Genomic DNA, 12,508 nt, shown 5'->3' on the forward strand with positions numbered 1-12,508 from the left:
TGAATAACTAAATGTCTGTTTTATTATTATTATTATCATCATCATTATCATTATCATTATACCCTGTTTTTCTCTCAGAATTCAGACCCCAGCAGAACAGATTCATGAATTACTGCATGCACATGTGTGCACATATTGCACATAGCTATAGCACCTTTCTTAGTATAGCTTGATTCTGTTTTTGTTTAGGACTTGCATCACTACTAGATTAATAAGTAAGTAAATATTACCCTGATCAGCATCTGAATTAGATTCTTTCCATTGTTTTGTTCATTACAGACAAAAAGTCTTTTATACGCCTGGCAGATCTTTTGAATATACAGGTGATCACAATAAAGCTTCACAGCCATCCCTTGGACATCTGGTTTCCCCATGTGTACAATTCTACTCCCAGCCTGTTCATACGCAGCATGGTCCGGCACAAGTAAGCCTGTGATTCTTTTCTTTCCTGTAAGTGCCATATCTGGCAAAATATTATGATCTAGACCCTGAGCGATGAAGAACAAGGATATGCAACTGGAGAAAATGAGGATGGGTGACTCTGGTTGTCCCCCAACTGCAGAGAATGAGGATGGGTGACCCTGGTTGTAACATTAATTCCAGGCACTATCTTGGCCACTTTATGCTTCTTTTGTCATTTTTTCAGTGATTGCATATTGGGGTGGAGTGGGGGTTGGGGGCTCTGAAGATGTGGATAAAGTGAACCATTCCATTTTCAGCTGGGCATGGGTGCTTTTTGGCTTGTTTACCACCAAAACTAAGACATTTAGGGGCTTGATGGACTTCACTTTGGGGGGTCCCAAAGATCATGGCCCACATCATGATCTATGCCAGCCTAGCCTAGAGCTAAGCAGCTACTTAAGATTATTTTTTATTAAACAAGACCTGGTAGAGGATTGCCAAATTAATTTCCCCTTCTTTCTCCTGCAGGGGATTCGTGTGGATGTATGATATAATAATATTGATCAATGCGGTCTTTATTGCATTGGATGAGAAGAATCCTTATATTTCCTATGCAGAATGGGTTTTTCTTTGTTTGTACATAGTTGAGATTCTCCTCAAGTTGTACACCTATGAACCCAGGACCTTTTTTGCAAGGAATCAGTTCTGGAACTGGTAAGTACACCCTCACTATGGCCCACCTCCATTCAAAAGTAAATTCCTCCCCATGTGTCCAGATGACTTTCTTATCTACTATTTATTTATTTATTTATCCTATCAGGAGCTAACCAAGGGTACTGCTGTGATGTATTTAAAAACACAAAAAACAACACCCCCCCCCCCCCCAAGTACAATTGGCATCCAGTTAGTAGAAACAAAGCACTTTTGTAACTGCTAATTTTGATCTTACTGATAGAGCAAGATGTAACTCTGGATTTTGGAGTAGTATTTGTTTCTTTCACATTCATTTGTATGGAGCTTGAGAATATTCCTTTTGTAGACTACGACTTCATGAGTCTCTCATGTGTGGGATTCAATTCTAGAAATAGCAGTGAGCCAAATGAACATTTCCTGGTTTCACACTTTTTATGGCTACTCCCCTGAAAATTGCTGGCATTCCTTCACAAAAGAGAAACAGGAGTGGGGCTTAATGTATCCCATACAGCCAGGAAATGTCATTCAAAACCTAAGCTATTTATAGTTCTGCCAAAGAAGCTGAAGATTAAACCCACCCAACTGCCTCGAGGCCTCCACATCTTGATTCCTGCTGCAGAAATCCATCTTTTCCTTAACTGTGTTAGGCAGTTATATTTCAAACAAGGTTATGCTATTCTTACAGTGTTCTTCCATTTTCCCTAGGTTTGATACTTCTATAATTATTGCTGCATTGATAGCAACAGTACTCAACACTACACTTAGGTCAGGTAAGATAAGATGTGTATGAGACAGATGTAAAAAAAGAGGCAAGTGTCTGGCCTTTGCATACTTAGTTACATACTTCTATGGTTTAGCCACAAGAAGGAGGATATGCTCTAAGTTTATAATCCCAGCTGAAGTGCATAAACTCTTATTAATTCAATTGATTTACTAAATGTTGATTTACCAAGTTCCCATTGAATCAACTGAGCTATAGTAGTTGGGACATGCAGTAGGATTTAGCTCTTTTCATATTTTTTGCATCCATGGTTGAATCTATGGATGCAGAATCCATGAATACAGAAGACTGACCTCATATGCTGATCATTCACCAAATGAATTCAACGTTGTATACATGAACGTTATCTTACCTATGTGGTGGCATTGATAGGCTGATTTTGCAAAAGAGTATGACAGCATACTTTCACATAAACTGCAGTCTCCACTGCCTACTACTGTATTTATTGCAAATGCCCAAATGGAGAGAAGAAGGGCCACTTGTCAGTGAAGCTAAAGCACATTGATGAGAAATGGTTGACCAAGCATTAAAATAAGCATATACATTTTTCTTGATGGTTAATATTCCTCCACATGTTTTTCCTCCTTTTTAGTGACCATATACAACAGCCAGCAAGTACTGGATATCGTGTTCATCCTGCGGGTTCTTAGGCTCATAAGAATTATTGACAGTATTCAAAGGTAAAATAACTATTTTTTCTTTTAATAGCAGTCCAATAAAACTTATACCATAGATAAACACCATTTGTAGTGGATCAGGCCAGGTTTTGCATAGATGAACCAGTGAGTTACAATACATATCAGTGGAACCAGTATCCACAGCTTCATTAATCCACAGTCAACAAAATATGTAATCTCTAGACATTTTCTCTCAAATGTGACTATGTGGTATTCTTAGACCAGAAGTTCAATAGAGTGAGCTATTATTCATTTTTTCCCTATGTAAAACCAAGAACTTATCTGTCATGATATGAAGATCGTTTTGTGTTTCCTATTGATTGGATGCCCTTAAGTGAACAAGCGGGGAGAGGGCAACAAAATAGGGAATTAAAGCAATTATCTTGCTAAATAAATAGTGCCACAAAATAAAGTATCTGATAGGCCCTAAGATATGTGCCCTTTGTACCTTTATGTCGAAGTGTTCTTATGCACTGTTTCCTCCCAGATTTCGTGTCATCATGAATACACTAATAAACATCATGCCTACGATGCTGACCTTTGGTGGGTTGGTTCTGGTAAGAAAGATCTTTTTTGAAAGAAATGTTTACCATCTTTATCAAAAGATATGTTCAGATACTTTGTTGGCTCAGTACCTTTGGTCCTGCTGATTTCCTGGCCCATGTACTATACCAGTGGTCCTCAAACTAAGGCCCGGGGGCCGGATACAGCCCTCCAAGGTCATTTACCTGGCGCGCACTCAGGGTCAATCTAAGTCTGAAACGACATGAAAGCACACATCAATGACAGTCCTATCTCATCAGCCAAAAGCAGGCCCACACTTCCCATTAAAATACTAATAAGTTTATATTTGTTAAAATTGTTCTTCATATTAATTATTGTATTGTTTTAAAGTGTTTTTTGCACTACAAATAAGATACGTGCAGTGTGCATAGGAATACATTCATGTTTTTTTTCCAGATTATAATCCGGCCCTCCAACAGTTTGAGGGACTGTGACCTGGACCTCTGTTTAAAAAGTTTGAGGACCGCTGTATTATACTTTAACATATGTCCAGCATTCCACAGGTGTCCTGCTTTTTCCCATTAGGTGGTATATTATATATTTTCCATTGTTGGGATGGAGATCTTTCAGGGGAAAGTCAAGTTCTTTGCTGGAAATACAACCACACAGCATGCCCTGTATTGTGGAAATCCTGCTCTGAAAGATAGTACATTTGCTCGTGCCAAATATTGCAAGAATAACTTCAACAACATTGCATCATCGTTCATTGTCCTCATGGAATTAACAGTCGTCAACCAATGGCATGATATCCTTTGTAGCCAAATCCTTGGCTGGTTTTCGATATTGTAGTTGTGGATCTGTATCCTAGAGTTACAGATCTATCTCTGGTCTGTATTCCCTAATCTTAGATAGTCAAGAGTTCATATTAACACCCAGGAGCCCTCAATCCACTTTAAGAGCCAGTTCCAGATTGGGCAAAGAAATCCATCAGTTGGTGATGGGATACATAAAAAGAATGGCACTTCCACACTCTCCTACCACCAAAAAGGTTTGTAACTATCAGAAGAAGAACCTCTATTGCTAGTCCTAGTTGCAGAAGCATCTAGATCAGTAGTTTCCAACTTATGGGTCATGGCCCACTGGTGGGCCGCAAGACCTAAAATAAGGTCCGTGGCTCTAGATTATTAAATATGGTTTTCTGTGGGAGAGCAGATGGTGACTACTGGATGGCATATGTTCTGTATCAGAAAGTAGAGATTATGTGGTCTATCTAATGCAATTTTCTGAATCAGCACCCCAAATAACCAAACTGAATCCAAAGTTGACAAAAACTGATTCATAATGCTTTTGGTACTAAAGTTGGAGAGTGGTCCCTGGTCAAAGTGGTCCGTGGTCAAGTGGACCTTGGTCAAAGTAGTCCCTGGTCAAAAAAGGTTGGGAACCACTGGTCTAGATTATTCCTGTCTCATGTACTATAGTTTAATACAATATACATCCTCCTCCTTTCATCCCAATTTCCAGTTGAACAGACCTTCTTCATCCAATCCAGTATCTGGCTCTTAAGGTGGACTGGAGGGTAATCAGGCCAGGGTATGCTATTTAATTATATCTCCTTAATCAAGTGTCCAGTCTAGGATTCTGATAAGTGTAATTTTTAAAAAGTAAATAAAAGAAAGATATATCTAAATAAGGTAAAATAAAGTCAGGTTTTCAAGTCATTGTTTCAGCTTATGGCCAGATTATGAATTTTGTAGATTTTTCTTAGGTAGGAACTACTCAGAGGTGGCTCACCATTGCTTTCTAAGAATACTGGTAGTTTGGAAGGAAGCTAAGGGCTTTCAGATCTAAGACAGTTCATGTTTTGGCCAACGCAAGCACGATGTTGTTTCAAAAGTAGGTGTATTCCTGAAATATGCTTCTAGGATATGGAGCAGATGACTGTTATGAATGAAGATATAGAACAGGTTTGCACCCATTGAGGGCAATAAGGCTGCAATGTTGGGAAACAAGCTAAAGAAAACCCAAAATGTAAGTACAGGGATGACCCCTTAATGCCATAGTTCTAAAGCCTGTTTTTATGACATCCCCGGGTAGGTCCTGCTCTGCTAATCAAGCATTGTGGGTGAGGAGTGGCAGAGAAGTGTTGGAGACCAGAGTTAGGTATGCCATGGCCTGCCCTATATTATCATTAACCCGTTGCCTTCAAATGTATTGGAAAAGACTAACTACTAGCAAGTTTTCAAGGAAATTTTGAACTATCAGTCCAGTTGTTTCTGTAGATGGAATTAGTGGAGAAACCATTTTGTCTTATGCTTGAAGGCAGCATAATATTTTCGGCCTCCAGATCTATTGACTTAACATCTGAAATAAGTTTTTTTACCAAAGTACATGATGAGAGGAGAAAGCTTTGGACAGTATTTTCTTGGTGCACGTGACTGGTGGTGGATGATGCTTACCTCTTTGGTAAAATCCTTAACATTGTACTCATTGCCAGTGGATTTGCCCTTGTGACTCACCAGGCAGCAAAGCTGTACTTCATCATCTTTCATATCGTCATTGTGATTATGATTGTTAAGTAAGTCATTGCTGCTATTGCTCCTTGCTAAGTTTAGAATTGGGACTCATAATTTATATTAATTTTAATGTTCAAAAACTGTATCTCCATGTCAGCTTGATGGCAGAGTAGTGTTACTCCTAAAATAACTGGGGTAGATTTTTACTTACTTATATTCAAGTGTTTTGCATTTTGATTGATGGATTGACTGCATTTGTGTGCCACCTTTCTTCTAAAGTCTCCTAGACAACTTGCAAAATCATCAATTAAAATATTCACAATAAAATGTGGATGTAAATATACTGGCAAATATTTCTAGAGACCTACAAAAACAACCCTGACCAACACGTAGTCCCACGGTTCTACTTTTTCCAACACATCAATATGGCAAGTGAGATTTATCACCCATCTAACCCATATTTACTACTTTATCCATCTTTTTGTATTAAGCAGAAAAGGGTCTCAGCATCTGTGGGGCCTGGTGAAGAAGGACTGGGGAAACAGGGACTTTTTGCATTTGTTTGTATTTGTGTGACTGTAGTAAATGTAATAAAGCTTTGACTGGGAAATATAATTGTAATTTAGCAATTGCATTGTAGTCATGTATGGTGTTTATGATATGCAAGGTAAATAGCTATCCAAGAATCTCCTGCTGTGGTTGCATGGACAGTGAGACAGAAATAAAAGGGGAAAGCAGATACAGTGAGCCCTTGGTATCTGCTGGGATTTTGTTCCAGGACTCCCCATGGATAGCAAAATCTATGGATTCTCAAGTCCCATTAGTAAAATAATATCCCTTATATAACATAGCTATATAAGGGATATTATTTGCTTTCTGCCATTTCAAACAGAAGGCACATCTTTTGCCTTCTTTCAAGCCATTGAGACCATGGATGCAGAAACTGTGGATATGGAGGGCTGACTCTAGTCCGCCTTAGCAGTGAGATGTAAATGACATTTCAAGGGCAAAGACTGTGAAATGCAGTGTTCCATACGTTAACTTTGGTGTTTTGTCATATTTTAGCATATTCATAGCATTTATCCTGGAAGCTTTCTTTGTGGAATATTCCCTTGAAAAAAGTGAAGTTGAAACTGCCATTGAGAAGAAGATCCAAGAGCTTGGTGTAGGCATCCAAGAGTGAGTAATCAAAGAGCAAAATATCTTCTATTTTTGATTCCATATTCATATCCTGATGTCAATAGTCCAGTGAGCTTGCTGAGTATAAACTGAGTAATTACCACCAATGGAGAGGGGGCAGAATTACTACGGGTGCTAATTTTAATACAGGTTTTTAATAAATGTAACCCACGTATCCTCCAAGGTTACATTTAAGGACTTTGCATGGAAACTTGAAAACATGTATCACAGCAAATTTATATTTTATCGTATCAAGAGCGAACCAAACAGTTGTATTGTATTTTTTAAAACCCACAAAGTTTGAAAACTTGGCATTCTATTAAATGTCCTTTGACTAGAAGCTAATGTTGCTATGAGAAAGTCCTCCATTGTGCAGTCTCAGACTGCATTGTAACAGGTGGTCTGTGGTTTGTTCTTCTCCACACTCGCATGTCGTGGACTCCACTTTGTAGCCCCATTTCTTAAGCTTGGCCCTGCATCTTGTGGTGCCAGAGCGCAGTCTGTTCAGCACCTTCCAAGTCATCCAGTTTTCTGTGTGCCCAGGAGGGAGTCTCTCATTTGGTATCAGCTATTCATTGAGGTTCCAGGTTTTAGCCTGCCACTTTTGGACTCTTGCTTGCTGATGTGTTCGAGCGAGTGCCTCTGTAGATCTTAGAAAACTATTTCTTGATTTAAGACATTTACGTGCTGGCTGATATCCGAACAGGGGATGGGCCAGAGATGTCATTGCCTTGGTCCTTTCACTATTGATTGCTACTTCCCGGTGGATGTCAGGTGGTGCAATACCGGCTAAACAGTGTAATTTCTCTGGTGGTGTAGGGTGCAGACACCCCATGATAATGTGTTAGCAAAAAAAGTAAAGAACACAAATTAAGTGCATTTGTTGAAACAAAGTTTATCCCATTTGTTAATTTTAGAAGTGTTTTGAGTCTCTTGTGATGACACTGCTGTAAAATGCCTATCTCACCAGTCTTAGTTTGATATGACTTCTTTAACGAAGTGTGTTGTGTTGCGTGGGTTAAATGATCTTATTTAGTGGGAGAAGCTTTAATCTGCACAAAGTCAGTGGCAAACAGTACTGTCCTTTCTGACTATAACCAATTGCAGCAGCAATTTTCGAGATCGACAGCTATCTTTAGACCACTCTTTACCTGGTACTGATGGTTACTTTTTAGATGGTTTGAAATTGCAACCATCCAATCAGCACTCAAGACCTGTAGACATCTGTTCGAAGTTTGTGAGCTTACAGCAGCAAAATTCCAGATGTACTCCACAAAGCTATGCAGGACCCTAATAGGTCCCATATGTTTAAAAGTTCCTGTTTTGCAGTCCCCTAGAAGCATGTCCTGTGTTTGACCAACATAAGCAAAACCATTACTTTTTCATAGAATCATAGAGTTGGAAGAGACCTCATGGGCCATCCAGTCCAACCCCCTGCCAAGAAGCAGGAAAATCGCATTCAAAGCATCCCAGACAGATGGCCATCCAGCCTCTGTTTAAAAGCCTCCAAAGGAGCCTCCACCATGCCCCAAGGCAGAGAGAGTTCCACTGCTGAACAGTTCTCACACTTAGGAAGTTCTTCCTAATGTTCAGGTGGAATCTCCTTTCCTGTAACTTGAAGCCATTGTTCCACACCCTAGTCTCCAGGGCATCAAAAAACAAGCTATTCCCTCCCTATGACTTCCCCTCACATATATATACATGGCCCTCTTCATGTTTCCTCTCAGCCTTCTCCTCTCCAGGCTAAACATGCCCAGCTCATAGGGCTTGTTCTACAGACCTTTGATCATTTTATTCACTCTCCTCTGGACACATTCCAGCTTGTCAACTTCTCTTCGCCCAGAACTGGACACAGCATTCAAGGTGTGGTCTGACCAAGGCAAAATAGAGAGGTAGCATGACTTCCCTGGAACTAGACCCTAGACTCCTATTTATGCAGGCCAAAATCCCATTGGCTTTTGTAGCTGTCGCATGACATTGTTGTCTCGTCTTTAACTTGTTTTGAGATTACAGTTCTCAGTATCCCTAAGCCATGCTGGGTGGGAGGTATTGGGAACTGTAGTCCAAAAATTAACTCTTCAGCCTTCTGAAAATGGGACCATTTGTAGCATACAGGGATAATTTTATTACATTTTTAAGACCTGTTTGCCTCTTATAAGTTTTTAAGTTCAGGTAAAGTATTATACACATAGACTTTATAACAGCTTTGGAGATGCCAAGGAGTCCCAAAAGAGAATATAAGAGTTCTCAAAGCAAATATAGAAAGGAAGTATCTGCTTACCTTTTACAGAAATGCACTGAGAAGGTTGGAATTGCTCTTTTGTTTTTTAAAGGGATGAACTGCTGGACGGTAAACTTTTAGACAACATGGAAACCAGTGAAAATGATCTCGGAGGTGAAGAAGGAACAGCAACGAAGAAAAAACTTAAAGGACTGATGTTTAAAATTGCTTCCAAAAGTAAGTATATTGTCTAAGAATCGTCTTTTCACAACACAAGCTAAATCCTGCATCATCAGATATAATTATAATGATTTTTTTCCACGTCAGGAACAACTTAAGAAACTGCAAGTCGCATCTGGCATGGGAGAATTGGCCGTCTGCAAGGACGTTGCCCAGGGGATGCCCGGATGTTTTTGATGTTTTACCATCCTTGTGGGAGGCTTCTTTTATGTCCCTGCATGGGGAGCTGGAGCTGACAGAGGGAGCTCATCCGCGCTCCCCCCTGCAGTGATGGATCTCTATTATCATAGCTATGCCTGATGATGCTACATCCAATGGCCATACATTTTCAGCTGGGAAGCAATCAAACGAAAAGGATTTCTGGGGCACTGGGATACTATATCTGCAATACTGTTTACCCACAAGCATAAAAGAAATTAGATTAGAAACCAACACGTTCTCATTACTTTATTTTCCAGATCACCAGACTGGGCAACAGCAAGGGGACAGCTAGTATATTGTATTATTATATTAAATGTTACTTATTTATTTTTTGCTCCTAGGATACAGAACTGTGGATGCTTTACTTCAACGCATGTTTGAAGCAGAGATTCCTCCAGAAGAAGAAGGGCCTTCATTGGATCAGATCTTAAACCTTTCTCCGGATGATGCTTATCCCAAAGCTCCCGTTTTTGACAATGCTGCATAACATGGGAATGAAAGCAAATAACCGGAAACTCTCTTTGGCACAATGGTCTCCTTGTTCAAAACTCTTTTGTTCATTAACTGCCAAGTTCAGAGCTATCACAAGGATCATGGGCCACTTGTAACTTGGTCACTGCTGTTGCTATCCTTGCTAACTCTCCATCCACCCATGAAAGAGGCATTCAAAATCATCAGTATTTTTTAAGTGTATAAATTGTGAAAAATGTGGTATTTTTAAAGGGAAAAGCACATTGAATGTGCCTAAAATACTTGACTCTCTCATAGAAGCTTAGCATGCTAGATTCAAATACATTGTATTAAACTTGTATAAAAAGTATTGTAAAATGTCTTAATATTTAACTTTATAATCCACTTATTACCTATGATGGGTGATCTCATGGATGCATGATCAATCAAGAGAGGGGCAGAGGGAAATGCATTAATAAATGTTTGAAGGCTGAGATGTTCTCTCTCTCTTCCACCTCACTTCTCCATTTTTTAAAGGCAAGGAGGAAATGTGTTGATCATCTTATCTCATTTACAGAGACTGCATTTTTGTTCGAGCTGTTATGTAATGGGTTAAAAGTACTTCAAAAGCTTAAATGTCAGCGAAGGTTCTCTCAAACACATGCATTTAGTGGAGAATGTCTGCTATTCTCCACGAAATGTCTTTATTATATAATAGCAGTACCCGCCACACGTTGCTGTGGCCAACCTTCCCTCCGTCTTTCTATCCTTCTTTCCCTCCTTCCTTTGCTCCCTCTTTCCTTCCTTCCCTTTTCTTCTTTCCTTGTCTCCTTCCTTCCTTCTCTACCTCTTTCCTTCCTTCCTTTGCTCTTTCCTTCTTTCTTTCTTTCCCTCCCTCCCTCCCTCCCTCCCTTTCTTTCTCTCCTTCCTGCCTTCCTGCCTTCCTTCCTTCCTGCCTTCCTTCCTTCCTTCCTTCCTTCCTTCCTTCCTTCCTTCCTTCCTTCCTTCCCTCCTTCCCTCCCTCCCTCCCTCCCTCCCTCCCTCCCTCCCTCTTTCTTCCCTTTTTTCTGTATCATTTTGCTTTTCATCATTTAGCTTTTGGGATTTTTTTTGCTGTTTTTTAGGGAGGGTTATGGGTGATGGTCACTCGTTGGTCTGTTAGGGATATAGTGTCCAAATTTCGTGTCAATTTGTCCAGTGGTTTTTGAGTTACGTTAATCCCACAAAAGAACATTACATTTTTATTTATATAGATAATTCTCTAAAGGCTCAAAAACTCAAGTTCTGATCAATATGGGTGGATTCAAGTATTAAGAGTGAAGGAATAGCATGGTGCTCAAGTAGCATTTAGTGGAAATGCAGTATTTCCCTCTCACTGGTTATTATCTCAAGATACCCCTCTCCCACCATCATGTGAGACAGGGCACGCTGTTCGCTGTACAGCAGGTATGGGCAACTTCGGCCCTACAGGTGTTCTGGACTTCAGCTCCCATAATTCCTAACTGCCAGTAGGCGGTTAGGAATTGTGGGGGTTGAAGTCCAAAACATCTGGAGAGCTGAAGTTTGCCCATACCAGCTGTAGAGCATCTTTCTGTTAATATGTTGTCTGTTAATATGATTTTCATACCTAGAATCACTCAGTTGCTGTGAGTTTTCTGGGCTGTATGGCCATGTTCCAGAAGCCTTCTCTCCTGATGTTTCACCCACATCTATTGCAGGCAACCTCAGAGGTTGTGAGGTTTGTTAGAAACTGGGCAAGTGGGGTCTATACATATGTAGAATGTCCAGGATGGGAGAAAGAATTCTTGTCTGCTTGAGGCAAGTGTGAAAGTTGCAATTGGCCACCTTGATTAGCATTTAATGCCCTTGTGGCTTCAAAGCCTGGCTGGTTATTGCCTGGGGGAATGCTTTGTTGGGAGATGGTTAGCTGTCGCTAATGATCTGGAATTTCGTTTTTTTCAGCGTTGCTCTTTATTTACTGTCCCAATTTTAGTTTTGTTTTTAAATACTGGTAGCCAGGTTTTGTTTATTTTCTTGGTTTCTTCCTTTCTGTTGAAATTGTCCCCATGCTTGTGGATTTCAATAGCTTCTCTGTGTAGTCTGACATGGTAGTTGTTGGAGTGGTCCAGCATTTCTATGTTCTCAAATAATATGCTGTACCCAGGTTAGTTTATCAGGTGCTCTGCTATGGCTGACTTCTCTGTTGAATTAATCTGCAGTACCTTTCATGTTCCTTGTTAATACGGGGGTTGAATGAAAAGTAATGCCTCCACCTTTGTTACTTGGGTTTGGATGGTAATATTAATAAATCAAACGAAGAAATAATCCTTAGAATTTGCTCTTTAACTACCACTATTCACTTCTCCACATAATCACCAGACAATTGGATGCATTTCTGCCAACAATGAACAAGTTTTCTGAAGCCCTCACAGAAGAAGTCGATACTGTTTCCATAACCCATCGTGCACAGATTTTCCGATGCCAAGCAAAGCAATGTGATCCACACGTTCTTGTGAAATGCCAATTATGCTTGAAATTTCTCTCTGAATGATGATTGTCCTGAATCAATCTATCAACCTTTTGCTTGTGAAACTCGGTGATTGCTCTCACAGGACATCCAACTCTTTGTTTGTCACACAAGTCAGAT

At 39.9% G+C, this 12,508-nt stretch overlaps 1 protein-coding gene across 2 annotated transcripts in view; it reads left to right on the plus strand.

Annotated features, from left to right (window-relative positions):
• Positions 1-10,355, plus strand: part of LOC132761534 (two pore calcium channel protein 1-like) — a 30,764-nt gene extending 20,409 nt beyond the window's left edge. For both annotated transcript variants that reach the window (XM_060754482.2, XM_067463318.1), the window contains 10 exons: positions 280-424; positions 931-1,116; positions 1,801-1,865; positions 2,469-2,556; positions 3,041-3,110; positions 3,643-3,862; positions 5,542-5,632; positions 6,636-6,749; positions 9,083-9,207; positions 9,753-10,355. In XM_060754482.2, coding sequence (XP_060610465.2) covers positions 280-424; positions 931-1,116; positions 1,801-1,865; positions 2,469-2,556; positions 3,041-3,110; positions 3,643-3,862; positions 5,542-5,632; positions 6,636-6,749; positions 9,083-9,207; positions 9,753-9,898 — 1,250 coding nt within the window. In that variant the 3' untranslated portion in view covers positions 9,899-10,355. The remainder of the gene's footprint in view (positions 1-279; positions 425-930; positions 1,117-1,800; positions 1,866-2,468; positions 2,557-3,040; positions 3,111-3,642; positions 3,863-5,541; positions 5,633-6,635; positions 6,750-9,082; positions 9,208-9,752) is intronic.
• Positions 10,356-12,508: the final 2,153 nt, after the last annotated feature.

The sequence above is a fragment of the Anolis sagrei genome, chromosome 1 (assembly GCF_037176765.1).
Source record: "Anolis sagrei isolate rAnoSag1 chromosome 1, rAnoSag1.mat, whole genome shotgun sequence".
Classification (NCBI taxonomy): domain Eukaryota; kingdom Metazoa; phylum Chordata; class Lepidosauria; order Squamata; family Dactyloidae; genus Anolis; species Anolis sagrei.